The sequence below is a fragment of the Ornithorhynchus anatinus genome, chromosome X5 (genome assembly GCF_004115215.2).
Source record: "Ornithorhynchus anatinus isolate Pmale09 chromosome X5, mOrnAna1.pri.v4, whole genome shotgun sequence".
Taxonomy (NCBI): domain Eukaryota; kingdom Metazoa; phylum Chordata; class Mammalia; order Monotremata; family Ornithorhynchidae; genus Ornithorhynchus; species Ornithorhynchus anatinus.
The window spans coordinates 66,656,781-66,683,467 of record NC_041753.1 but is presented as its reverse complement, the minus strand read 5'-3'; the positions used below and the strand labels follow the sequence as shown (position 1 = coordinate 66,683,467).

Genomic DNA, 26,687 nt, shown 5'->3' with positions numbered 1-26,687 from the left:
GTGTTTGGCTCAATAAATGGTGTTAATGCTGAGGAGAGTAATCATGGTCATATTGGCATTACGGCATCATGATAAAGAGAAAGTGGAGTGTTTCCTCTTAGCTAAGTCTTAGTGGGCAAAGTGGCCTTAGTGAATGAAGAGCATTTTGGTTTGGGATGTCTGATGATCCTAATCATTCAGGGGGTTCGGTATTGAGACTGAAATCCCAGGAAAGTTTATTTGAGCCTTTTGGCAGAGATATTCCTGAGCAAATGGAAAATGTTTGGATTTTTTTCCCCCCTCAAATAACAGGTCAACAGAAGCACAGCTGTGCTATCCATGTCCAATCCCTAGAGGGTTTTTTAATATATGAGTCAGTTGTTCACATTCCATCACTAGTCAGATCCCCTACACCCAGGACAGTCACTTTTACTATGGCTTGCCATGGCTGCCTCTACTGAATCTGACCTCTGCAGCTTCTGGTCATCCTGAGAAGTCTGTGGCCGGATCTGCACCCTGGCTCCTTTGGGTCCAAATTGTTTTTCCCCGGTTTCCCTTCAAATAGATTATCTAGGTTCAATCTCTTATATCCTACCTGATTAGTGGCTCTGTTGCTTGCTCTCACTGAAGAGACTGACCATATTTTTTCTCTGGAAACCCCAAGCTTCCCACATCCCCATTGGAAAGAAGAAGTGAGTGGTTCAGTGGGTGTACTAAAAGGCCACACTAACATCTTCAGAATCTGGCCCTCCTTCTCCATCCAAACTGCGATCGAGTTGGTCCAAGCATTTATCCCATCTGTCCTTCCTTGACAACTGCAATTACCTCCTCGTTGACTGCCCTGCCTCCAGTATCTCCCTCTCCAGCTCTTCACTGTGCTGTCCAAAAAATCATTCTATGCCCACCTCCCCACTCCTCAAAAAACCTCCATCGGTTGCCTGTCCATCCCCACATCAAGGAGAAACTCCTCTCCATTGACTTTTAGACACTCAATCAGCTTTCTCCCTGTTACGTATCCTCGTTCCTCTCCCCCTACATCCTAGCTGGCACACTTTTCTCAGACCAACTTCAGTGTGCCTCATTCTTCTCTCATCATCAGCTTCTTGCTCATGCCCTGCCTTCTGTCTAGAATAGAATCCCTCCCCCTTCACATCCAACAGACCACTGCTCCCCTCAACTTCAAAACCCTTCTGAAATCACATCTAATTCTTCTGTTTCACCTCTGATTAATCTCTTACCTCCCTGATTAATCTCTCATCTCTCTACCATATGTCTCCTTCAACTGCCACTTCACTTCCACTTTACCTAGGTACTTGGATACTCTCGTGCACACATTGTATTTATGTACGATGTATTCTATTCCTTCCTCCTACCTGTAATTTATTTTAGTGTACGTCTCTCTTGCTAGATTGTAAACTCTTTGAGGGCATGGATTGCCTCTACTAACTCTCTTGTACTCTCCCAAGCACTTAGTACCCTGCTCCCCACAGAGTAAGTGCACAATAAATACTATTGATTGATTGCTTGAACAGTTACTAGGCATGCTGAAGCTCAGTCCTGAAAGTCCAAGCATTTAAACTGAGCCAAATCCTCTGCGGAATGGTGCAAGGTAGATTGGTCAGTCAAGATTGTCCCAACTGTGTGCCAATTGTAAATTTTCTTAAAATTTCCAGGATGTGGGGCTCTCTCAGCTAAACTGGGTCATATGGTCAGTCTGCTTTTAGGACATTCCACCCAACCAAGGGCCTGGGACTTTGCTTCTTTTCTGTGTTCTTTAACCACGGTCATGAGGATGGTTATAAGTTTTTACCCTATTTCCTGCAGTCCCTGCAGCTTTAATGTAAGGGAAGTCATCTATTCCTGTTTAATACAGCCATCTTTGATTTCCTCTCTAGCAGAGAGGCTGGAGAAGCAGGGATATCAACCATTTTTGGGCGGAGCATATGCTGATAATCTCGACAATCTCTGTCTAATGGCATCCACATGCCTCTGCTCCTGACAGAGCACAGCTGCTGAGCCTGAGGGAGCTGGATCTGGGAATCCTTGACGCTGCTGAGGGCAATTTCTCCAGATATTTATAGCTGCCACACTCCGCTGCAGGATTAGCCAACTCAGAATTCCAGATTCATCACTCCCATAAAGGAAACTCTGATGAAAAGATCATAGTTTGAGTCTGCCCCTTTTCCTAATTGCTGCTAGGGAGTCAGAGATGAAAAGCACAACTTTGGAAAAAAGGCCCTCTATAGAGGGTAACCCTTTAGTGAGTCCTGAAGGAAGTCTTTCTAAGCTCTTCTGCCTGTGCCTATTGGTGTATTGTAAGCTTTTTTATCAGCTTGGGGAAAACCAGGATCTGGGATACATGGAACCTGGTCAGGCCCAAATAGCTTATTTTTTTTTTCATGGTATTTGTTAAGCATTTATTATGTTCCAGACACTATACTATGTCCTGGGGTTGATACAAGCTAATCAGGTTGGAAACAGTCCCTGTCCCACATGGGGCTTACTGTTTTATTTCCCATTTTACAGATGAGATAAAGCACAGAGAAGTTAAGTGATTTGCCTGAAGTCACACAGCAGACAAGTGGCGATGGTAGGATTAGAACCCAAGACCTTCTGACTCCAAGGCCCATGCTCTACCCACTAGGCCACATTGCTTCTCTTATGAACCCTTTATAGCCTTGTGAAAAGTCAAGCACTTGTTCTTGAGCGTACTTCATATTCTGCAGGGGACATAAATGTCTCTTTCTCATAGACTCTAAGCATGTTTATCTGAAAAGATGGTATTTTACATGCTCAAACACCTATTCAGCTTAGGAACTGCATTTTGTGATGTCCCTATGGACCCCTTCAGATGGACAAAATAACTTGGTGTGCACAAAGAAATGATTTATGAAGCTGTTGCTGTTACTAAAACCAGAGTTGCAGCTGCAGGATTCAGTCTTGGTGTCTTTGTCCTCTGAGTTCTTTGGAATGGGAGAGGGAATTTTCTCTTGCAGTAGACTCACAGAAATTTTCAGAATTTATGGGGAAGGCTTCTAACATCAATTCTTGTTTTTTCAGTATTCCATGACCCTTGGCTGGCGCCTGCTAGTCAGTAAAGCTTGCCAATTTCTATTAAAAGTTAGTAACGGTAGCGGAGAAATTCAGGATCAGGTTTTATTTAGGGCCTAATTTTATGCAGCACATTGTCCTGTCATCACCACTGGTATTTATTGAGCACTTACTGTGTGCAGATAGTAATAATAATAATGATAATGGTATTTGTTATCACTTACTATGTGCCAGGCACTGGTACTAAGCACTGGGGTGGATACAAGGAAATCAGGTTGGTCACAGTCCCTGTCCCACAAGGGACTCATGATCTTCATCCCCATTTTACAGATGAGGTAACTGAGTGACAGAGAAGTGAAGTGAAGGTCACACAGCAGACAGGTGGTGGAGCACTGTACTAAGCACTTGGGAAAGTATAATACAACAGTTGGTAAACACATTCTCTGTCCACAACGAGCATAGACCTAGACACAGATATAGGGGTATTGTCTCTGTACAGGAACTAATAGAAGTAGTTTTCTAGTCAAACATGTCAAGGACACAGTGCTTTCCTCTAGGGCAAAGTCCAATAACTCAATCAACCTCAACTCTCCTGGGGATCTTTATCTTATTAATGGAATATATTTTATAGGACTGAACTTTAAAAACCCTTACTTCTCCAAGCCGTGATATCTTGGCCCTTATAGTGATAATGAATGATCTTAGAGGACATTCTGAGAGTTGCAGGGAGGAGAGGAGGTGGGAGGGGAGAGTGCTGGGGCAAGAAAATGTGTCATTCAAGTGGCATATGGAGCTAAATTCATAGCCCTTAAGGTTCGCTATTCCAGCCAGAAGGGTAGCTGGCTGTGACTGACAAACCCTTTGTTGCAAGGGGAATGAATGATTTTTCTTGGCTTCTGGACAAGTAAACATCCCACCCCTTGCAAAGGAAAGCCTCAGGAGTTGAGAGGGAAAATATTACTGGATTGTTGTCCTTCGAAGGCAGCAGGGGGATGCAGTCTCTGAATTTCTTTCCAAGATCTGGGGCAATCGTGAGGTTCTGAATTCTAACCAATCTTTTCTTTCCCTGCCCACAGCAAGCTTGCAGTCTAGAGGATTATTCCATGGTAGGATTATTCTGCATTTTCTCTAGTGGAAACATGGCTCTCTCCAGAGGCCTATAAAAGGGGTTTCTGGGATCTTTATTCATTCAGTCATTTTATTGAGCACTTACTGTGAGCAGAGCACTGTACTAAGCACTTGGGAGAGTACAATGCAGCAATAAACAGACACATTTGCTGCCCCAAATGAATTTAGTTGCCAGTTTCTTTGAAAACGGGGTGCACACCTCTTTTTAAGGAGAATTTATTCACTTTATTCCCTTTATTCACCCCTCCCTCAGCCCCACAGCACTCATATTCATAATCCATTTCTTTATATTAATGTCTGTTTCCCCCTCTAGACTGTAAGTTTGTTGTGGTCAGGGAAGGTGTCTACCAACTCTGTTATATCGAATTCTCCCAAGCACTTAGTATGTTGCACGTCACACAATAAATGCTCAGTAAATATGATTGATTAATTGATTGAATGAGACAGGTTTGGGTTGTTAAACAGAGATTTAGCACAGCACCAAGGGCAGAATTAAAGTATGTGAGCTGGGGTATATTGGAGGAGTGTGGGTAAGTTGAAGGGAGAGAGCTAATCAAGTGCCTTAAAGCCAACAGGCAGGAGTTGCTGTTTGATAAGGAGAAGAATGAGTAACCAGGGGAGGATTTTGAGGCATGGGGGGACATGTGCAAAATTATTTTTTTTCAAAAAATGACCAGAGCCACAGAGTGAAGTGTGGCCTGGAGAGGGGAGAGGGTGGAGGCAGGGGGGTCTATGAATAGGCTGATGCAGTAGTCAAGTCAGGGCATAACAAGTGCTCGGAACAATGTTGTGGTGGTTTGGATAGAGGAGAAGAGGTGGATCCTGGAGATGTTGTGAAGAAAAACCAACAGGATTGGGTGACTGAATATGGGGGTAGAACAAAAGAGAGATGTCAAGGATAATGACAAGTTTACAGACACTTGAGACCTGAGGATACTGGTGTTGTCAATTGTGGTGGGAAAGTTAGGTGGAGTCAGTAATTTAAGAGGGAAGGTAAGGCGTTCATTTTTGAACACTTTGAGCTTGAGATGCCAACGGGACATCTATGAAAAGATGTCTTTTTTAAACCATATTTAAGAACCTAAAACGTGTCAGGGTCTGTACTGAGCGCTGGGATAGGTGCAAGCTAATCAGGTCAGACACAGTCCATGTCTCACATGGGGCTCACGGTCTTAGTTCCCATTTTACAGATGGGGGAGCTGAGGCACAGAGAAGTTAAGTGACTTGTCCAAGGTCACACAGCAGACCCGTGGCATGTGAAACTGGTTTTACTCTAATTAGAAGCTTCTCTGCCTTTATTTTAAAAGCATTCAACAGTCTGTATTGAGCTCTTACTGTGCAGAGCACTTGGGAGGGTACGGGTGGTCGACACAACTCCTCCTGAAATCTCCATTTCTTCGTATGAAACCTTAAGGCAGGCAAATCTTTTATTAACAGTGGGGAAATACACAGGATGTGGAGAGCTTTTTAGCAGGAGATGAAAACGGGTCATCTAGAAGCCTGAACCCATGATCAACATTTTGCTAAATTAAAGTTTCCCTGTTCAATATCCGGAACCCAAGATCTATTGTAGAAATCAGAGCTCACCTTTGTGAATACTTGATTGCCTTCCCCAAGCAGCTCGTGCACCTGCTTGTCAGCAGGAGTAGCATTTGCTGTCGGGCACGAGAAAGCATTCGAGCAAGACTCCCGTGGTTGGCATCTCAAGAAATCTGTCAGCCGGCCGAGAATTTACTGAGTGTCTGGCACTGAACTAGGCGTTTGGGATCTGCGTTACAGACTCGTCACTCCCCTCAGAATATATTCTGACAGGAGTTGTTAGAGTTCTTGTGCTTTTTTGTCAACGGGGGAAGCTTTAGATTCCTGAGGCTGCACCCCTTGATGGCCAGCCCCTCCCACTGGATAGTCTAGACAGTTCCTAAATGGAGAAATTGATGAATACTGTCAAGAATTAGAGTTCTCTTTATGAATTCAGTTCCATTCCTTTTTGCCACCACCCAGAGAAAATGGCTCATCTGTTATGGTAAATAGTGCTCTTAGGTAGCAAAATAATAAGGGTGGAAGAGATGGAAAATCAATGCATCCTGAGCAGAGTTGGTAGATACTTGAAAATGCAATACACTTCACAAAGAATCTTCTTTAATTGGGGCAGACAAGGACAGCTTTTGCCTCACATTGTCATTCCATTAAGGAGGAATTATTTATAGATTACCCTTTATTTTTTTGAGCTGAATACTTAGGCCCTATTTGCTCTCTGCCTTCGTAGAAGAAAGCAGCCACCTCACTTTTATGAAATAAAAAAGCTTAAGAGACAGAACAAACTAGTGTTTTTGGCAGTGTAGCCTCACACATCCATTTCTGAGGGCTGGTGGATGAACATTTATTTCTAGGCAGTTTTCAGTTTTTTGTGTTTCTTTATTGGGGAGCCAATCACTCCAAGTTCCAATCTTCTTTCTTGACTGATTAACTCTGAGAACTCAATAATTCCCTCCTAAATCTTCCTGGGTCTATTTCTCTCCTATATGTGGAATTGAAAAAAGCACAACAAAATTTTCATAGGGATTTTGTGAAGATACACTATTGATGAGATTGTAAACTCCTCAAGGGCAGGGGCAGTCTTATACTTCTAGTGTATGTACCCAAGTGCCTATTTTTAAAAAAATGGTATTTGTTGTAATAATAATAATAATGGTATTCGTTAAGTGCTTACTATGTGCCAGTCACTGTACAAAGTGCTGGGGCAGATACAAGCAAATCGGGTTGGACACAGTCCCTGTCCCACATGGAGCTCACAGTCTCAATCCCCATTTTACAGATGAAGTAACTGAGGCCCAGAGAAGTGAAGTGACTTGCCCAAGATCACACAGCAGACAAGTGGTGGAGCTGGGATTAGAACCCATGATCTCCTGACTCCCTGGCCCATGCCTATCCACTACGCCATAGTCCCTGTCCTGCATAGGGCTCACAATCTTAATCCCCATTTTATGGATGAGGTAACTGAGGCACAGAGATGTGAAGTGACTTGATTGATTGAGACAGGTTTGGGTTGTTAAAAAGAACACTAGCACAGCACCAAGGCCAGAATCAAAGTATGTGAGCTGGGGTGTAGTGGGAGAGGAGTATGGATAAGTTGAAGGGAGAGAGCTGATCAAGTGCCTAGAGCTGACAGGAGTTTCTGCTTGACACGGAGAAGAATAGCTAACCAATGGAGGTTTTTGAGGAGTGGGGGGACATGTGCAGAATGATTTTTTAGAAAAATGATCAGAGTCACAGAGTGAAGTATGGCCTGGAGAGGGGAGAGGCTGGAGGCAGGGAGGTCCACGAGGAGGCTAATGCAGTAGTCAAGATGGGCCATAACAAGTGCTTGACAAGTGCATAACAAACATAACAGAGCAGTATTTATCAGAGCCCACTATGAGCAGAACATTGTACCAGAGAAACAGTGTGGGCTAGTGGATAGAGCATGGGCCTGGGAGTCAGAAGGACCTGGGTTCTAATGCTGACTCTGCCACTTGTCTGCTGTGTCAACTTGGACAAGTCACTTAACTTCTCTGTGCCTCAGTTCCTTCATCTGTAAAATGGGGACATAGGGGACAGGGACTGTGTCAAGCCTTATTATTTTGTATTTACCCCAGAGCTTAGAAGAGTGCCTGGCATGTAGTAAGTGCTTAACAAATGCTACAATTTATTTATTTTTTAATTTTATTAAGCCCTTCCTGTGTGTGCAGAGCACTGTACTAAGTACTGGGAGAGAATACACAGGTGGGAATTAGGCATGGTCCCTGTCCCTCATGGGATTTGTGCTCTCTCATGTTTCCCCACTCCTCAAGAACCCCCAGTGGCTGTCATCCACCTCCGCATCAAGCATAAACGCCTCACCAACGGCTTTGAAGAAGTCAATCAGCTCTCCCCACTCTACCTCACTTCACTGATCTCCTTTTCCAGCCCACCCTACACACTCCACTCCTCTAGTGCCAGCTAACTCACTCTACCCTCATCTTGCCTATCTCGCTGCCGACCCCTTTCCCACATCCTCCCCCTATCCTGGAACTCCCTTCCACTCCATATAATAATAATAGTTATTATTATTATGGTATTTTCTATGTGCCAAGCACTGTTCTAAGCACTGGGGTAGATAGAGGGTAATCAGATTGTCCTACGTAGGGCTCACAGTCTTAATCCCCATTTTCCAGATGAGGTAACCGAGGCACAGAGAAATTAAGTGGCTTGCCCAAGGTTACGCAGCAGACAAATAGCGGAGCCGGGATTAGAACCCACGTCCTGACTCCCAAGCCTGTGCTCTTTCCACTAAGCCATGCTACTTCTCATCGGATCACCACTCTCTCATCCTTCAAAGCATTACTAAGGTGACATCTCCTCCAAGATGCCTTCCCTGATTAAGCCCTCTTTCCCCTGACTCCCTCTCCCTTCTCTGTCTTCTATGGAAACTTGTTATTCTCCCCAACCCCACAGCACTTGTGTATGTATCTTTAAATTATATATTATAAATTATTCACATTAGTGTCTGTCTTCCATTCTAGACTGTAAGCGTGTTATGGGCAGGGAACATGTCCACTAACTCTGTTGTATTGTACTCTCCCAAGCACTTAGTTCAGTGCTCTGCACATAGTGCTCAATACAATTGAATGATTGATTGATCCCAAGTGCTTAGTCAGTGCTCTGCACACAGAGGGCACTCACTAAATACTATTGATTGATTGATGACTGTCTTTTGAAAAAGCAAAGAATATTATGAATATTTACAGTGATTTATGTTCATCACCTTGGTAATTTTTTTTCACTATTATGTCTGTATAATTTGTCCCTTCTTTTTTAACAGTACCCTAACTATTGTAGCTTACCAGAAGTGCAGAAATTCAGAAGCCAAGGGCTTTGGCTGAATTCTGTTGCGAGAACAGTGAGGTAGCGATTTAGCAAAAGTTTCTCTTAAAAAACATGGTTTGTGAGCTTAATTTATATTCAAAGATGACTGCTTTGAGTGATATGTTTCTTCTGAGATAAAATAATCTAGGAAGCAAGTAGCATAAGAGAAAGTCATTCTGGAGAAACCCTTGACCCCGTGAAAAATCCCTGGAGTTCTGGATTTTTGGCTGCTAGTCTCCTCTGCCAAGGATTTCTAATAGAATCTAGGATTCTTCTTATCTTGGTCTAGCAAAAGCATCTGATACTTTTTCTAAGCTTCAGGACTGACCTTTCATGGGGTTAAGTTTATACGGGGCCCCTTTAAGTTCCTTCATTTGGTCTCTCTTCCCCTCCTTTTGAAGATGGAAATTGAAGCACCTTCTTATGTCCTTGATAGGAAAGATGGTTGTTCAACTAAATGGCGCGTTGCATTTTCTGCCAGGGAGATTTGCTGACCCCTATCTGTGCTGGGAAAGGGAATCTATCTTCAGATGCCAGGAATCCTGAGTGCTAAGTACAAGTCTTACCAGTCCTTTGTTCTTTGTTTTCAGACCAAATGTTACAGCAGAAATTCCTGTTGTTTCTAAACTGGGTGAATGAAGGTTGGAGTGGGGTAGGTCGCTATTACAAGTGGAATGTTTTTGGGGGTGATTTTCTCTAGGACTTCATGAAAGATTCACATGCCCCTGGAATCTGTTACCACTCCACAGAAGACTATTTTGGACGCCTTGTTGCTATGATTCAAAATCAAGTGTGTCAGATTATGCTCCCACATTCCAGTGTTGTGGGAGAGGAAATCTCCAGGTCCGCAGATGAGAATAAATGACAGGAAGATCTCCGAAAGCTAAGTGCCGGATGAGCTTCAAATAAGTGCCCAAGAAAGGAAGGCAAAGGGGATCAAATTCTAGGCATTATCAGGCAGTGTGGAGGTTCTAGTTGCCACATTGTAAGAAGGGCAGAAGAGAGCTGGGGAAGGTTTAGAGAAGAGCAACCCAACTGCTCAAGGAGAAGGAGGAACTTCCATATGGGAATGGCTTGAAAGAACCAATTAAGCAGTGGCTGTAGACTGTGAGCCCATTGTTGGGTAGGGATTGCCCCATCTGTTGCCGAATTATACTTTCCAAGCGCTTGTATCTACATTACAGTGCTGTGGGGCTGAAGGTGGAGAGAATAAAGGGAACAAATCTAATTGAAAGGGTGATTCAGAAGGGAGAGGGAGTAGGGGAAATGAGGGCTTAGTTGGGGAAGGCATCTTGGAGGAGATAATATTTTATTGGGGCTTGGAAGGTAGGGGAGTGGTGGACTGTTGGATATGAAGGGTGAGGGAGTTCCAGATCAGAGAAAGGATTAGGGCAAGGGACCGACAGTGAGACAGGTGAGATCGCGGTATAGTGAGTAGGTTGTCATTAGAAGAGCAGAGTGTGCGAGCCTGACTTGTAGTAGGAAATAGGCGAGGTAAGACACTTCAGACTAGAATAACCAAGACTTGGTATTTAAGGCAGGTACCATGTCAACTAATTCTGTCGTACTCTCCCAAGCACTTAGTACAGGGCTCTGCATTTGAATTTTGTCTTCACCCTTCTGCTGCTTTCTTGGTATTCTAACTCCACATCCCTTAGTACAGTGCTCTGCACACAGTTAACGCTCAATAGACATCAGTTGATTGAATGATCCCTCCATGACTCCCTACCAGCCCTCCCATCCCTAGTTGTCACAGAAATCCACACCTTCAACTCTTAAGATCCTCACCACAGTCTGCTCTCTCCTCTCCTGCAGCAGGCCGAAATCCAGCCTCCGGGCTTTTTTCCATGACAGATTGACCCTGTCTTGCTAGAACTCAGCCTTGTTTTCTACTCAGCAGCTGTAATATTCCTCTCTTGACCCTAGTGCCCACCATGTTTTCCAAAGCTTCAAGTCCTTCCTGAAGCCCCCAGTCCCCACCCTATCCCCTCCCTCTGTAACTCCTGTTGACTCATCAAGTATTTAATTGTTAAATTGAAGCCATCAGGTGTGGACTTCCCCAAGTCTCCCCTTCAGCCCCTCAACAATCTATCCTTATCCTTCTCCTGCTTCCCAACTGTCTCCCAAGAGGAGAGCTCCAACCTGCTCACTTAACTCAGCCCCCTCTTCCTGGGTCGCTGTCCCTACCCCCTTTAACTTTCTACAATCACTTGCTCTCATTTTCCTCCCCTCCCTCACTGCTCTTTTTTACCTCTCACTCTCCATTGGCTCCTTTTTCTCTGCCTTCAAACATCCACAAGTCTCCCCTATTTGAAAAAATCCCTTCACTTTTTCCCACAGCCTCTTCCAGTTAACACCCCTCACCCCTCTACTCCCTTCTCCCTTTACCAGCCCAATTTCTGGAATGAATCATATACACTCACTGCCTTCATTTCCTCTCCACCAGTTCTCTAATGGGCCCATTACAGAAAAGCTTCTGGCCCCTTCACTCTACAAACACTATGGTTTCTAAAATCACCAATTGCCTTCTTATACCCAAATCCAAAGGGTTATACACCATCCTGATTCCCCTTAGTAACAATAGTAATAATAACTATGGTATTTGTTAAGTACTTACTATGTGCCAAGCACTCTTCTAAGCACTGGGGTAGATACAAGGTAATCAGGTTGGACACAGTCCCTGTCCCAAGTGGAGCTCACAGTCTTAATCCCCAATTTACAGATGAAGGGAACTGAGGCACAGAGAAGTGAAATCACTTGCCCAAAGTCATACACCAGAGAAGTAGAGGAGCTGGGATTAGAGCCCACGTCCTCTTGCTCCCAAGTCCGTGCTCTTGCCTCTAAGCCATGCTGCTTCCCCTTAGATGTCGCACCTGCCTCTGACACTGTGGACCAGTTCCTTCTTGACACACTAAGAGGCTTCATTTTTGCTGACCCAGTACTAGCCTGACGCTCCTTCTACCTCACTGTCGCTCTCTCAGTTGTGTTTGCTGGCTCCTCATCTGCCTCTCATTCTCTTTCTGTGGGCATTCCAGAAGGCTCCGTTCTGGGTTCCATTCATTCATTCAATAGTATTTATTGAGCGCTTACTATATGCAGAGCACTGTACTAAGCGCTTGGAATGTACAATTCGGCAACAGATAAAGACAATCCTTGCCTATTGACAGGCTTACAGTCTAGTCGAGGGAGACAGATGGACAAAAACAAGACAACTTAATCACGATAAATAGAATCAAGGGGATGTACACCTCATTAACAAAATAAATAGGGTAATAAAAATATATACAAATGAGCACAGTGCTGAGGGGAGGGGAAGGGAGAGGGGGAGGAGCAGAGGCAAAGGGGAGAAAGGGGGCTTAGCTGAGGGGAGGTGAAGGTGGGGCAGAGAGGGAGCAGAGGGAAAAGGGGAAGCTCAGTCTGGGAAGACCTCTTGGAGGAGGTGAGCTCTCAGTAGGGCTTTGAAGAGGAGAAGAGAGTTAGTTTGGTGGAGGTGAGGAGGGAGTGCATTCCAGGACAGCGGGAGGACGTGGGCCAGGGGTCAAGGGCAGGATAGGTGTGAAAGGGGGACGGTGAGGAGGTGAGTGGCAGAAGAGCGGAGCGTGCGGGGTGGGCAGTAGAAAGAAAGAAGGGAGGAGAAGTAGTAGGGGGCAAGGTGATGGAGAGCTTTGAAGCCCAGAGTGAGATGTTTTTGTTTCGTGCGGAGGTTGATAGGCAACCATTGGAGGATTTTAAGGAGGGGAGTGGCATGCCCAGAGCATTTCTGCGGGAAGATGATCTGGGCAGCGGAATGAAGAATAGACTGGAGTGGGGAGAGACAGGAGAAAGGGAGATCAGAGAGAAGACTGACACAATAATCCAGCCGGTATATTATGAGAGCTTGTACCAGTAAGCCGTTTGGATGGAGAGGAAAGGGTGGATCTTGGTGATATTGTAAAGGTGAGACCGGCAGGCATTGGTGACAAATTGGATGTGTGGGGTGAATGAGAGAGCTGAGTCAAGGATGACACCAAGGTTGTGGGCTTGAGAGATGGGAAGGATGGTCGTACCATCCAGTGACAGGGAAGTCAGGAAGAGGACAGGGCTTGGGAGGGAAGATAGGGAGCTCAATTTTGGACATGTTGAGTTTTAGGTGGCGGGCAGACATCCAGGTGGAGATGTCCTGGAGGCAGGAGGAGATACGAGCCTGAAGGGAGGGGGAGAGAACAGGGGAGGAGGTGTAAATTTGTGTGTCATCTGCATAGAAATGATATTTGAAGCCGTGGGAGCAAATGAGTTCACCAAGGGAGTGAGTGTCTATGGAGAACAGAAGAGGGCCAAGAACTGACCCTTGAGGAACCCCTACAGTTAGAGGATGGGAGGGGGAGGAGGAGCCTGCGAAGGAGACCTTCTCTCTCTCTCTCTCTCTCTCCCCTCCCAAGCTGTCAGGGAGTGCTCAAAAAATACCACTGATTGATTGATTGAAGACTTCAGCTTCCTCCTCTAGGTGGTTGACTCCCAAATCTATTTACTTCTCTAGCTCTGACCTCTCATTTGACCTGAATTCCCACTTTTCCTCTTGCCTTCAGGACATTTCCACTCGAATATCCCATCGGTACGTCGAGCACCTAATCTTTTCCCCTAACTCTACTCCTCCCTGTAGCTTTCCCATCTCAGCCAACACCACCACCATCTCCACTGTTCCAGCAGGCCACAACCTTGGTGTCAACAATCAGTGGTATTTAATAATTGTAGTACAATAATTGTGGCATTTGTTAAGCACTTACTATGTGCCAGGCACTGAACTAAGTGCTGGAGTGGATATAAGCAAATCGGGTTGGATACAGTCCCTGTCCCACGTGAGGCTCACAGTCTAAATCCCTATTTCACAGATAAGTGAGGCCCAGAGAAGTGAAGTGACTTGCCGAGGTCACACAGCAGACAAGTAGTGGAGGCGGGATTAGGACCCATGACCTTCTGATTTCCAGGCCCGTGCTTTATCGACTGTGCCATGCTGCTTCTCTTTATTGAGTACTTGCTGGGCGCAGAGTACTATACTATGCACTTGGGCAAACGCAGTGCAACAGAGTTGGTTATCCTGATTCCTCTCAGCACATTCATTCTCCTGCCACATCCTTCCGGATTTTCCTAAAACAACCTATACTGGATCTATCTCTTTCTCTCCACCCAAACTGCCACCACCCTGGCACAAGCTCTGATCCTTTGATCGCTAAACTATTGCATCAGCCACTGTGCTGGTCTGTCTCCTGCCTCTCTCTCCTTGAATCTAAACTCCATGCTACCGTAGTTACAGATGTTTGGTGGTACATCCATAACCTTGATGAAGGCATCAAGGAGTGCAACCATTACAGGGGCCTTCAAGCAATCTGTAGCCACTTGTCAGAGACAGAATATGGGGTTGGATGGGCCATTGGCCTGATTGAGTAATGGTGTGTCCTATGTCCTTAACAAGGGACATTTGAATTTTGAATCCATATGAATGCTGCACACTCCTTTAACAGGATGACTTTTTACAGCTCTGAACTTTATTACACGGGATAGTGATGATTATCACTGTGGGAGGTATAAGGGCAAAGAGATACTCTTAAAACATCTGTTCACTCTGAGCTAGAGTTGGCATTTTTTAGGCAGTAACAAATGGGGAATGTCTTGTGTAATTAAGTCCAACCAAAACAGAGGAAGGGAATGTGAAAAGCCTTCCTGAAAAGCCTAAACCCCCATCTGGGAGACTGACCAGAAGACAAGAGACATATTTCAGGCCTCCAGAATCATTGAATCCCGTCACGGGTGAAATGAATCCCATTACTAAGCCAGCCGAGAGGTTCTGTGTTTGCGAGCTGCCTGTTGCGCTGAAGCATGACACTCTTTCTGGCTGAAACGGTATGCAAATCTGGGACTAGACAACTCCTAGGGCAACATCTGGATTCACTGCTAGATCTGCATCATTCAAAAAGGATCGTGTCGTCTTTTCAAGTCAAACCAGTGATCGGGCCCCTTGTGGAGAATCACTCTTTGTGACTTTTTGAAAGCAAAAAAAAAAAAACCAGACCAAAAATTGAAACCACTCTGTTTTCCCCAGGATCACAGTGACACAGCATTTCCTCCTCCACCCCAACACACACACACACACACACACACTCACAAAATCCATCTGAGAAATAGGTGTACTCCTGGAAAATGGTCTGCCACACTCTGGGTGTGGAACCTATGCTGTTATCAGTTCCTTCTTGCAGTGCCCCCAGACCAAGGGTCATCCGTCGTTCCTGACGGGAGATTCCATCATTCAGATATGGCGCTGCCTTTAGGCATTCTGTTATATGTGGTCAGATATTGTGTACTCTTTTGACTTAACCCAGTTTCCTATTATCGTCTGGTGCATTCGATGCTGTGGTAAATGTACTAAGGAGTTGGGGACGGGCAGTGAGGGGGGATAGCCACTACATTGTAGACACTCGGGAGAGGTTAAAAATAGTCCCATCCCCCCGCCCCCCCATTCTGTTCCCTAGTGAGATATTTCGGTTGGCCACGTTAGAAGCCTGACATTTGATTCATTCAGTGGGTCTTACCTCGGCCCTTTAAAAACACAGTGGAAACTTAGCCAAAGGTCAGAATCAGTAGAGCCGGTGGTGACTTCGCGAAACTGTGACAGGCAGCAGGAAAGCAAATGCCAGAGGCCTAATCAATATGGTAAAATGTCTGGTAAAGATCCAGACCCGGAGAAGCCTTCACTTGCAGATGGTGAACTACTGCAGCAATAATGTGTTTGTTCGCCTGCTCAGGCATGGATCCAGGGTCACCGCTAGAAATGCTGGTAAGTTGGACCAAGCGTTTGACTTCGCTCTCTCTTCTCTCAGAGGCTTTTTGCAGGGAAAGCTGATTTCCAGCTCGTCTTTGCCGCTTCACAGCCTCTCCCTGCACGGGAAGGAATACACTCTGTAGCGGAAAATGGGATGCTGTTTTATGGAATGGAGTGAGTTAGGAGGAGGCAAAGTGACTCTCTCTCTAATTGCGGGAGAACTAATTGTGGGGTGGTGGTGTGAATGGACTAAAGACTGGGTTAATGGCTGCTCCTTTTCTCTGTTAAACACAAAAATGATGTAAAGCTCTAATTAGCATTCATTCATTCTTTCATTCAGTCGTATTTAGTGAGCGCTTACTATGTGCAGAGCATGTACTAAGTGCTTGAAAAGTACAATTCAGCAATAAAGAGAGATAATCCCTGCCGACACTGGGCTTACAGTCTAGAATGGGGGAGACAGACATCAAAACAAGTAAACAGGCAGTGAGGGTCTTGTGAATTGCACATGGTAGTGAGGGCCAGTTTGATGCTGATGGCTCAGAAATGACGGAAGATAGTGTGGAAGACAGATCTGTGGACAAGATGGGCTTTTTAGATCGTAATAATAATAGTAATTATGGTATTTGTTAGGCACTTAGTATATGTCAAGCCCTGTTCTAAACTCTGGGCAAGATAAACTTAATCAGGTAGGACAGAGTCCATGTCCCACTTGGGGCTCACAATCTAAGTAGGAGGGAGAACAGGTATTGAATCCCCATTTTACAGTTGAGAAAAGTGAGGCACAGAGAAGTGACTTGCTCAAGGCAAGGGACAGAGTTGGGACTAGAACCTAGATCCTCTGACTTGCAGCCCTGTGCCCTTTCCACTAGGCCACATTGGATTCATACTAGGAAAGATCTCAGTTGCAGCATCGTGGCTCTAGCACTACTTCCCAATAGACTTTCAAGGGGAGCTTGGCCAAAATAGGGCTGCAAGAATTGGTTCCCACTTTGAAGAGCATCCCCTTTCTTTCTCAATAATCAATAAGTCATATTTACTGAGTATTTACTGCGTGCAGAGCACTATACTAAGCACTTGGTAGAGGACAATGTAACAGACTGAGTAGACATTTTCCCTGCCCAAAAGGAGCTTACAATCTAAAATAAACGATGGATATGGACATAGGTGCTGAGGGGCTGAGGTCAATAAAGGGTACAAATCCAAGTGCAAGAAATGCATATCATTTTGATGAACTTAGGTTTGGGACCAATTTCAGAAGAATAAAATTGGCTGAAAACCAAGACTCGGGAAGCAACTGGCTACTGCCATTATAATAGTAAGAATAATGCCATTTACTAATTGCTTACTGTGTGCTCACTGCTGAGGTCGATACAAGGTTTTGAGATGAGACACATTCCTTGACCCACAAGGGGCCCACAGACTTGTCTCCATCTGACAGATGAAGAAATCGAATCCCAGAGAGGTCAAGTGACTTGCCTGAGGTCACACAGTAGGCCAGTTAGGCCAGTAGACAGATTTGGGACTCCAACTGGACTCTCCTGACTCCCAAGACTCATGTTCTTTCCACTAGGCTATGGTCGGGGACTTTGAATTAATATTTACAATAATATGAATGTTGGCAATGTCCAGATTTAAATCTGTGACATGCATATTACATCTGTCACATGCATATGAATGAATCTGTAGAAATTGGGGAGTTGATGGAGCTAATGAGGATTCTATTTTGTTTATATGAAAAAGCTGTAGCTCAAAAATGCTTCATTCATGATTTCTCTCCATTTTCACAACATTTCTGTGAAGAGGGGCAAGCTTTGTTGCTCTCATTTTATAGATGAGGAAACTAGAGATCCCTGCCCTTCTATTGAACTCTCCAAAATGCTTAATACCATGTTCTGTACACAGCAGATGCTCAGTAAATACCACTGATGGATGGATGTTAAATGACTTACTCAAGGTCAAGTCAGCACAGGGCAAACATAAGGTCAGTTTTTTCAAAAGAAGGCAGGATCCATGTTGCTTTTTAAATGGTATTTGTTAAGCACTTACTATGTTCCAGGCACTGTTCTAAGCCTTGGGGTAGGTACGAGCCAATCAAGTCCCTGTCCCACATGGGGCTCACAGTCTTAATCCCCATTTTCCAGATGAGGTAACTAAGGCACAGAGAAGTGAAATGACTTGCCCAAGGTCACACAGCAGACAAGTAGTGGAGCCAGATTAGAGCCCAGGTCCTTCTGACTCCCAGGCCTGTGTTCTGTTCACTAGGCCACGTTGCTTCTCTTAGTGTTTCCCATGAAGGCTTACTTTATTACAAAATCATCCACTAAAAGAGTTCTCTTTTTGATTTCTTTCCAGTCTTTCTTTGGATAAGACTTCTCCTCGCTGTCAGCTGACCTTCATAATTATCCAAATGGGATTTGCTTTGAGATGCAGCTAATGATAGGGGGATTTACTGTGGGTACTTTTTGTGACTGTTCAGTACAGAAGGAGCCAGAGTGGAATTTCCTGACTAAGCTTTTAATCCGGTGGCAGCCTGCACAGCCTGCATGTCTTCAACCTGGGGCCCCTCGCCTATCGCATGTGCATAATAATAATAATGATAGTAATAATAATTGTATCATTGATTAAGTGCTTGCTAGGTCCCAAGCACTGTTCTTAGTTGCAAGTTAGATACAAGTTAATCAGGTACAAGGTAGATACGAGGTAGATACAAGTAAATCAGGTCGGACACAGTCTCTGTCCCACGTAGAGCTCACAGTCTAAGTAGGAGGGAGAACCGGTATTGAATCTCCATTTTACAGATGAGGTAACTGAGGCACAGAGAAGTTAAGTGACTTGGCCAAGATCACACAGCAGGCAAATGGCAGTGGTGGGATTAGAACCCAGGCCTAGGAGTCAGTGGATCCACTAGGCCATGCTGCTTCCCCCGTGCTTCTCAACCAGATACACCTGTCCCATTGAGGGATTTTATACGAGCCCTGGGGAGTCCATCCAGAGTGCTTGGCACTGAAACTGAATAGGAAGAAACTGTCTTTTTTTACTTTTTAGGCCTGTTGAGCCTGGTAGTTTCCTTCTGTGCTTAGGCATCATCGGTAGCAGACTAGCAGATGGGGTGGGAGGGAGTTGATGTGTCTTGGAACTCCAGCCAAAAAACAAAGAGCTTTAAAATGTTGGTTGAGTTCATGATGGAGAAGCAGCGTGGCCTTGTGGAGAGCATGGGCCCGGGAGTCGGAGGACTTGGGTTCTAATCCCCGCTCTGCCCCTTGTTCGCTGTGTGACCTGGGCAAGTCACTTTACTATGTGCCAGCTACAAGATTAGCTTGTATATAACCCAGCGCTTAGTACAGTGCCTGGCATATAATAAGAACTTAACAAATGCCATAAAAAACAAAGCAACATTGCAGTTTTCTGCCCAGCCTCAGAGACCACATGTGGGTTGTCAGCTGTATCCCTATTAGCAGTCCACATTGTTTTCTACCGCTTGACTTTCTAAGTGGTGGTGGTTTGTGGTGGAGACATCGCGCCCTAGGCAAAACCCTACCGACGGAGGACTCAGGCCCTGGCTTCCATATTCAAATGCACAACAAAAAAAAAATCACCTCACAGCAAAATCCTGGAATTTTCCACAGTGACACGTAGTCAGAGAACAGCTGTTCTGGGGCTGCAGTTGTAAGCAGATTGTAGCTGCCAGTTACAAGCGGAGCCCCTTGATAAGCAGGAGAAACCTCCGGACATCTGTGAGGAGGCTGTGGACTGCAGCTAGGAGGAAGTTTTCCAATGAACCAGAGTGATACAAACATCTTCTGAAGAAAGGAGGCAGCTTCCGTCATAGATAATTGGGGGAACACCAGGCAGGTGTTCAGGCGGAACTGTTAGAATAGAGACAGCAGAGAAAACATCAGAGCCTAAATTGAGCATTTTAAAACTGTCTATGAAGCCCAAGGCTTGCCCTCTCACACAAATTTTGTACAGTGATTTATTTTGATCCCTTTACAGTAATTGTCAGTATTTTTGTGTCTGCCTTTCCTGTTCAAATGTAAGCTCCCTGTGGGCAGGGACTTTGTCCCTTCTTTGTACTTCCCAAATGTTTAGTGCAGTGCAGTCAATTGGCGTTTAAAAAATACGTTTCCTACCATTACTGCTGCTACGGTACCTTGCATTCACCGAACACTCTTGTAAGTCCAGTTTATATGACTACTATTACTACTGCTATTGCTAAATCAGCACACGTAGATTCTACAGAAACAATGAACCACCACTGACAGTCACTCCAGAAAGTAGTATGGTAAAGGCTGTAGGTTACCTATCTAGCTTCACCCCCCACCCCCACTCATAATTCGTAGTGGGTTGGAAATGTGTCTGTCTATTGTTATGTTGTCCTCTCCCAAGCGCTTACTACAATGCCCTGCACACAGTAAGGGCTCAATAAATACGATTGACTGACTGACTGATTCTGAGCATTTTCCCTGCCAGCTGGGTCTTCTGGGTATTTGAAAGACAGTGAGGGGGATGAGCAAAGCAACAACTATAACACCACCTAAACTGTATTTGAATGGTAGACGCAGTATAGATTTGCAAGGGGAGTGATTTGGCTTGTGATATGGGGAGTAGAAATGAGAGCCATGAGAAGAAATGAAGCAAAGTAAAGTTGGATCTGACTGGCCAGAGAGCCAGCGGAGACAGTAAGAAGAAAGGGGAGCGAGGGAGCAGTCACCAGGAACGTCAGGCAAGCCCTATAGAGCGGGACATTTAACTTACTTTACAGGAGAAGGGAGACCGGGCTAGTGTTAGTGGGAAGGGTTAAAAGACCTGTTGGAATATACTTGCCTTAATCAGTACAGTACAAGAGACTCCCTTGCACCATATTGCATGAGAAGCAGCGTGGCCTAGTAGATAGAGCACGGGCCCGGGAGTCAGAAGGACCTGGCTTCTGATCCCGACTCTGTGACTTGACTGCTTGTGACCTTGGGCAAGTCACTTCACTTCTCTGTGCCTCAGTTCTCTCATCTGTAAAATAGGATTAAGACTGTGAGCCCTATGTGGGATAGGGACCGTGTCCAACCCGATTAGCTTGTATCTACCCCAGTGCTTAAAACAGTACCTGGAACATAGTAAGCGCTCAACAAATACCACACTTATTATTATGTATCTCTGTATGTGGGTGCATGTATGCAAACGTGTGTGTGTGTTTCCATTCCATTCATCCAGTCTTCTGCCCTGACTCATTGGGATGACTCCCCAGTCGTTTTAAATAGAATGAGCTGTCAGCTTCACAGGGACAGCAGCAATATCAGGCAGAGAGTCCCAGTCCCATTTTGTTGACAGTGGCCAAGTCTGAAAATGAAACCTCAAGTGGGGAGGGCAAGGAGTTGTACTGTTGTTTCATTAAAAGTGTCAGTTCCAAGGGTTATTTGGGGGAGGAAATTTTTTCCCTGTCAAGGGGAGACAAAGAAGCAGCCCATCGGAGAGAATGCTGGAAATGTAATTGTGCGGGCCTGAGCAGAGATCTCGGTGAATGGGAGTTAATAATAATAATAATAATAATGATAACTATGGTACTTGTTAATATGTCCCAAGCACCGTTCTAAGCGCTGGGGTAGATGCAAGTTAATCAGGTCGGACACAGTCCCTGTCCCACATGGGGGGGTCATATTCTTAATCTCCATTTTGCAGTTGAGGTAACTGAGGCCCAGAGAAGTGAAGTGACTTGCCCAAGGTCACACAGCAGACGTGGCAGAGCCGGGATTAGTACCCAGGTCCTTCTGACTCACGGGCCCTGGCTCTATCCACTATGCCATTCTGTGTCCGACTAACTAGGACATAGACCACACATGTACTTCACATGTGCTGCACCCTTGCCCACCTTCTCACTTGCTGCACTCCGTGCCCCAGAGGGAACAAGACAGGTGGAGACAAGAGAGTGTGAGTGGCACTCTGTGAGCCACAAGCACTAAAATCAAGTCCTCTGGGCAGGTTCTTGGTCTTGTAGTCTCTGCACCGGGGCTCCTGACAGGAGACTCCATCTATCAATCTATCAATCCATCCTATTTCTTGAGCGCTTACTGTGTTCAGAGCACTGTACTAAGTGAGCGCTTGGGAGAGTACAATATAACAGAGCCACTAGGCACGTTCCCTGCCCACGAGGAGCTTACAGTCTACATCCCTGCTAACACTGTATAATTTTACCCTCGGAACAAAGTAGTGGAAATCTTGACCTTCAAGACAGTATTTTCTATGGTGTCTGTTAAGCGCTTACAATGTGTCAGGCACCGTCCTAAACGCCGGGGTAGATACGAGATCATCAGTTTGGATGCAGTCCCTGTCCCTGGGCAAGAACCCATTCGATCCACCTGCTCCTACAGACGTTCTAGGGCAAGAAACTGATGTCTTTCATCCTTTACCTCTCACTCACTAGGTGCCCCCTTGCTGAAGGAGGGTGACAGTCTCGGGCCCATAATATCCAGCTCACCCACCAAGGACCATGGCATGTACGAGGACTTCTCGAGAGATGAGGAAGCGAGGATCAAAGAGGAACCTCTCACCATCTCAGAACTGGTGTACAACCCAAGCGCCAGCCTCCTCCCCACCCCGGTAGACGACGACGAGATCGATATGCTCTTTGACTGTTCCTCCAGGCTGGAGGTCGAGAGAGATGACACCGATTCCTTCGAGGAACTGGAAGCCGATGAAAATGCCTTTCTGATCGCTGAGGAGGAGGAGCTGAAGGAGGCCCGAAGAGCCTTGACCTGGAGCTATGACATTCTGGTGGGCAACATCCAGGTGAATGAGTTTGTCAGGAGTTTCTCCAGGCTCTTGGTGGTGACCTTGGGACTCCTGCTCTTCGTGTTCCCACTCCTCCTCCTCCTGCTCGAGTCGGGCATCGATCTGTCTTTTCTGTGTGAGATCCGTCAGACCCCGGAGTTTGAGCAGTTTCACTATGAATACTACTGTCCCCTTAAGGAGTGGGTAGCTGGTAAAATCAATTTCATCCTCTACCTGCTGGGCTGCTCATAGATAATTTGAAAGCGTTCACTAAGGGCTCTATTCAATACTAGCGATTTTTTTTCCAGCAAATGGCTCGCTCTCATACCACTGAGGGGGCCATCCACAGGTAGTTCTATTAGTTTCTGACTGTTCAGACCCCTCAAGTTCACTTTTCACGATTCGAGCCATTTAAGTCAAGCATAGATATTTTAATTACCGGCCCCCAAAATGGCCTTGAAATAACCCCCAAAATGGTTTATTTTGATCTCATCGTAAACTTACTGCTTATCGACCATAACCTCTAACATAGGGCAGAGTCGGTTTCCTTTGTTTTGATCATTTCTCGCATCACCTGCCAGGATATTCTGCCCCTGAATTTTAGTAAAACCTGAGGGAAATGTTTTTGAATATAATCCTTAGTGCAACAACAATCTCTTCTAACCAATGCCTATACAAGTCAAGTTTATGCTGGGTTTCTGTTTTAGTTTTTTTAAATATTTTTTATGTGTTCAAAAGATTTTGGTACATTTTTAGCAAAAGAAGTCTTATGAAGTTATTTAAGTGTACAGATTGTAAGATTCATGCACAATGGGCATCTACGGAGTTTTTTAATGTTTTGGCAGTGATTTGTTTTTAAGACATTTTTGGCCGAGCCATCAGTTCTTTACATCTGCATGCGAGATGGCAAACTGGAGGGAGAAACATAGAGAGAGGTCACTGGATGAGAGAAGGGGCAGGGCAGGTGTGGGGAAAGAAGGTGTTAGGACAGAGGATGCTTCATTTGCAGGTTCTAGACCCTCCTCTGTTTTACGGCACAAGGGCGGGATATTCCAGTCACCTTTGCCTGCTTTCCGTCATCTTGGATTTCAGCGGATGCGGCAGAAAATCCGTGCACGAAAGAGCAAGTTTTTTTTTTCCCCAAGGGCTCAGACCCCTGAGGCCCAGTGTATATTCGTGTACATAACGAGGGGACGGAGGGAGAAAGAAAGGCAGAGAAAGTTAACGATACCTCTCTAGCTATGGTGGTAGGTGAGAAGTGGAAGTTGAGCGGGAGGATTTTAGGACCCCGAGGGAGATATGAAGCCTTATTTCGAGGTGAACAAGGCATTCGAGCAACTCCCTGGAAGAGATGAAAGAAAGGGCTCTGTGGGAGCAACTAGAGAGCAGTGAAACATCAAGGGACCCGTCTGGTCCCTCGTGCCATTTGTTGTGGTTCTGGGGAAAAAAAAACCAAAAAACCAAACAACCCAGAGAATTGTATTTCTGTGTGTGTATATATGTACATGTGCGTATGTGTGTGTCACTTTCCAGTGCATGCTAATAATCTTACCCCGGCTGGGGTCGTAGCAGAGCCACCAAAACGCCAGGCCGGCAGGAGGCAAGGAGAGGCAAGGGGAGGCAGCCTTGGCGGTGAGGAGAGGCAAGGAGGTCGGGAATTTGAGGAGAGGAAGGAAACTCGGGGGAGCGAGGGGAGTGGATCTCCACAGCCTTATTTCCCAGAAGGTGCAGGATCACTGATGGGACAGTGTCCCCTTTGCCAGCAAGTGAAGAAGGCCCCCCCCCGCCCTTCCCCTCCCCCACGGCACTCCTTGCTCAGAGTCTTTAGAACCCTGGTTGAAGGAGTCCGTTGGCCTTTGTCCTACACTGAGGATTTTTGCAGGAAGCTCCCAGGCCTAGCCAAGGAAAACGCTTAGACCAGGCACCTTCAGGCGCCACGGGCCACAGGCCCCAGTGGTCGAAAGGAGAGTGAGGATCCTTAGGGTCTCTTTCTCATGGAGTCTAATCGTAGGAAAATTTCCACTGGTCTCAGGGCTTAGTGGGTATCTCACTGAGAAAGAGGTGTGTTCATCTGTCATCTCTGTTGCTCCAGTCTACATGGCTTTTAACATCCTGGATGCAGTTTTCAAAATTGGGGGCTCCAGTCTCTCATCTGGACACTTCACTCAGGTGTCCCTATTTGGTGCTAAGATGCCAAGTGCAGGCTTTCAAGGCTGAGTTTAGGCATCTGATTTTGAAGACTGGGTTCAAAAGTGAGCTTCCTGGCCCCTGTTCACTTGGGTCTGAGAGGAGAATTGAAATAGTCTCACTAAAAGAAGAAGTAATGTGATTTCTTTAGTTCAATTTGAATGTTTTTCATTTTTTTATGTGGTTTAAGTGGCTTCTTTGGCCTTTAAAACCAGTGACATCTAGTACCAATGCAGCAGAATTTTTGTATGTGGCTTGGAAGCCTCTATAATTGGCTTCTTTGGAAAGTGTGCAAATAAAGTGTAAAAAACCCAACTTTCCCGCTGAGTGGTTTAATCTCTTCCTATACTTTTTCCTACTTTTTCTCAAAGCTCTTCAAATGATCAAGCCAGGGATTTCTGGGTTCCTTTCAGGGCCTGACAAGAGGCTGTTCCTCTTTTCCCTTATCCTTCGCCTCGCAGCTCCGACTAGGGAAAGGATCGTTCCAAATTTCCCGGTTAACTATCTTATCTCTTGTAAACCCCCAGTGTTTTCTCTTGGCCGGAAGCCAGTTAAGTAGGTAGAAATGTTTGGATTTGACATACAGAGGACAATAAACCCAAGGGGATGCTGCCATTCAACCAATCGATTAATCAGTCAGTCGTTTTGCTAAGCCCAGAGATTGGTGGATAATAATAACAATATTAATATTAATAATGATGTTGAAGCTATTTATTAAGTGCTTCTGATGTGCCAAGCACGTGGTAAACACTGGGGTAGAAGACAAGGTAATCGGATTGGACACAGTCCCTTTCCACCATGGGCCTTACAGAAGCAGAGGATCTGATTTTCCTTTGTAGAGATGTTGACTGAAGAGCAGGGATGAGGGTTATCCAAGTCTATAGAGTGACCACAAAATCTAGGGCGTTGGGTTCCGTAACGTCTCCCCAGCTGAGCTGGACTACCACAAGTCCCAAATAAGAGTAAGTTAGCTCAGAAAATGTCCACATATATGGCTCTATGAATGTAGGATGGGATGAAACTAAACTGTGGGGGAAATGTGTATATTCCATATTTCTAATGTGCTTATATATGCATATGTATAAGTCTGTGCATTTGAACACACACCAGGAGTATACATTTCATATACAGTACATAGTGGTTCTCGTTTTACCGCGTATGAGAATCTGTAATGTTTTTCCGTTCCTTTTGTCAGAAATTGTGGGTTAAACTCACTGCCAAAAGAGTTCATGTTTTCAGTGATAACCACTGTGTATGTATTTTTGAATATAGAGTATGTACACACACGTGGCGTATAGGTCTGTGTTCATACGCACACAAAAACACAGTCGTTCTGTGTCTTTAGTGCTGATGAGAGTTGGTCACCGATGAATTGTTAGGTGAAGTGCTGTGGATTTCTGTATGTGCTTGGACTATCTTGTAAAATGTCATGTATTTGGAATAAATTTTGTGGTTTGTCTAATATTTATAAACTCAACTCTGGGAAAAATTAAAAATGGGTTTATTTCATTGAAGTGCTAAAGATCTGGGAAAACGTGTACTTGTGGTTTGAGCCTTATCTTTGTACAGTGAATTTCACATTTCTATGTCAACATCCAAATTGTTTTGTATGTTAATATGATGGCAGGAATCCCTAATAAAAATACCCTGGGGGAAAAAGTCTTGTCATAGCATTTCATTGAAATAAAAGAATGTCACTGGTGTTGGGTCCATACTTTGGATGGCATTTCATGTACATCTGTCATAAAACATTTTGGACTGAATTGTAATAGGAAGCACTGTAATGGCTATGGAAGCTTGTTGAGAGTTGACCTTTGACATTATATATCAGCGTTTTTTTTTTTTAATGGTATTTGTTAAGAACTTACTATGTACCAGGCTGTGCGCTAAGCACTCGGATAGA

The 26,687-nt window shown here is 45.1% G+C and overlaps 1 protein-coding gene across 2 annotated transcripts in view; it reads left to right on the top strand.

Moving 5' to 3' along the window:
• The window catches only part of FRMD3 (FERM domain containing 3), a 242,163-nt gene extending 215,720 nt beyond the window's left edge, over window positions 1–26,443 (top strand). Inside the window, exons 1-2 of one of the 2 annotated variants that reach the window (XM_039910880.1) lie at window positions 15,718–15,850; window positions 22,251–26,443. In XM_039910880.1, coding sequence (XP_039766814.1) covers window positions 15,724–15,850; window positions 22,251–22,849 — 726 coding nt within the window. In that variant the 5' untranslated portion in view covers window positions 15,718–15,723 and the 3' untranslated portion in view covers window positions 22,850–26,443. Of the gene's footprint in view, window positions 1–15,717; window positions 15,851–22,250 lie in introns of those variants that run through there. The other variant, XM_029056075.2, reaches the window with a different exon arrangement.
• The last annotated feature ends 244 nt before the right edge of the window (window positions 26,444–26,687 follow it).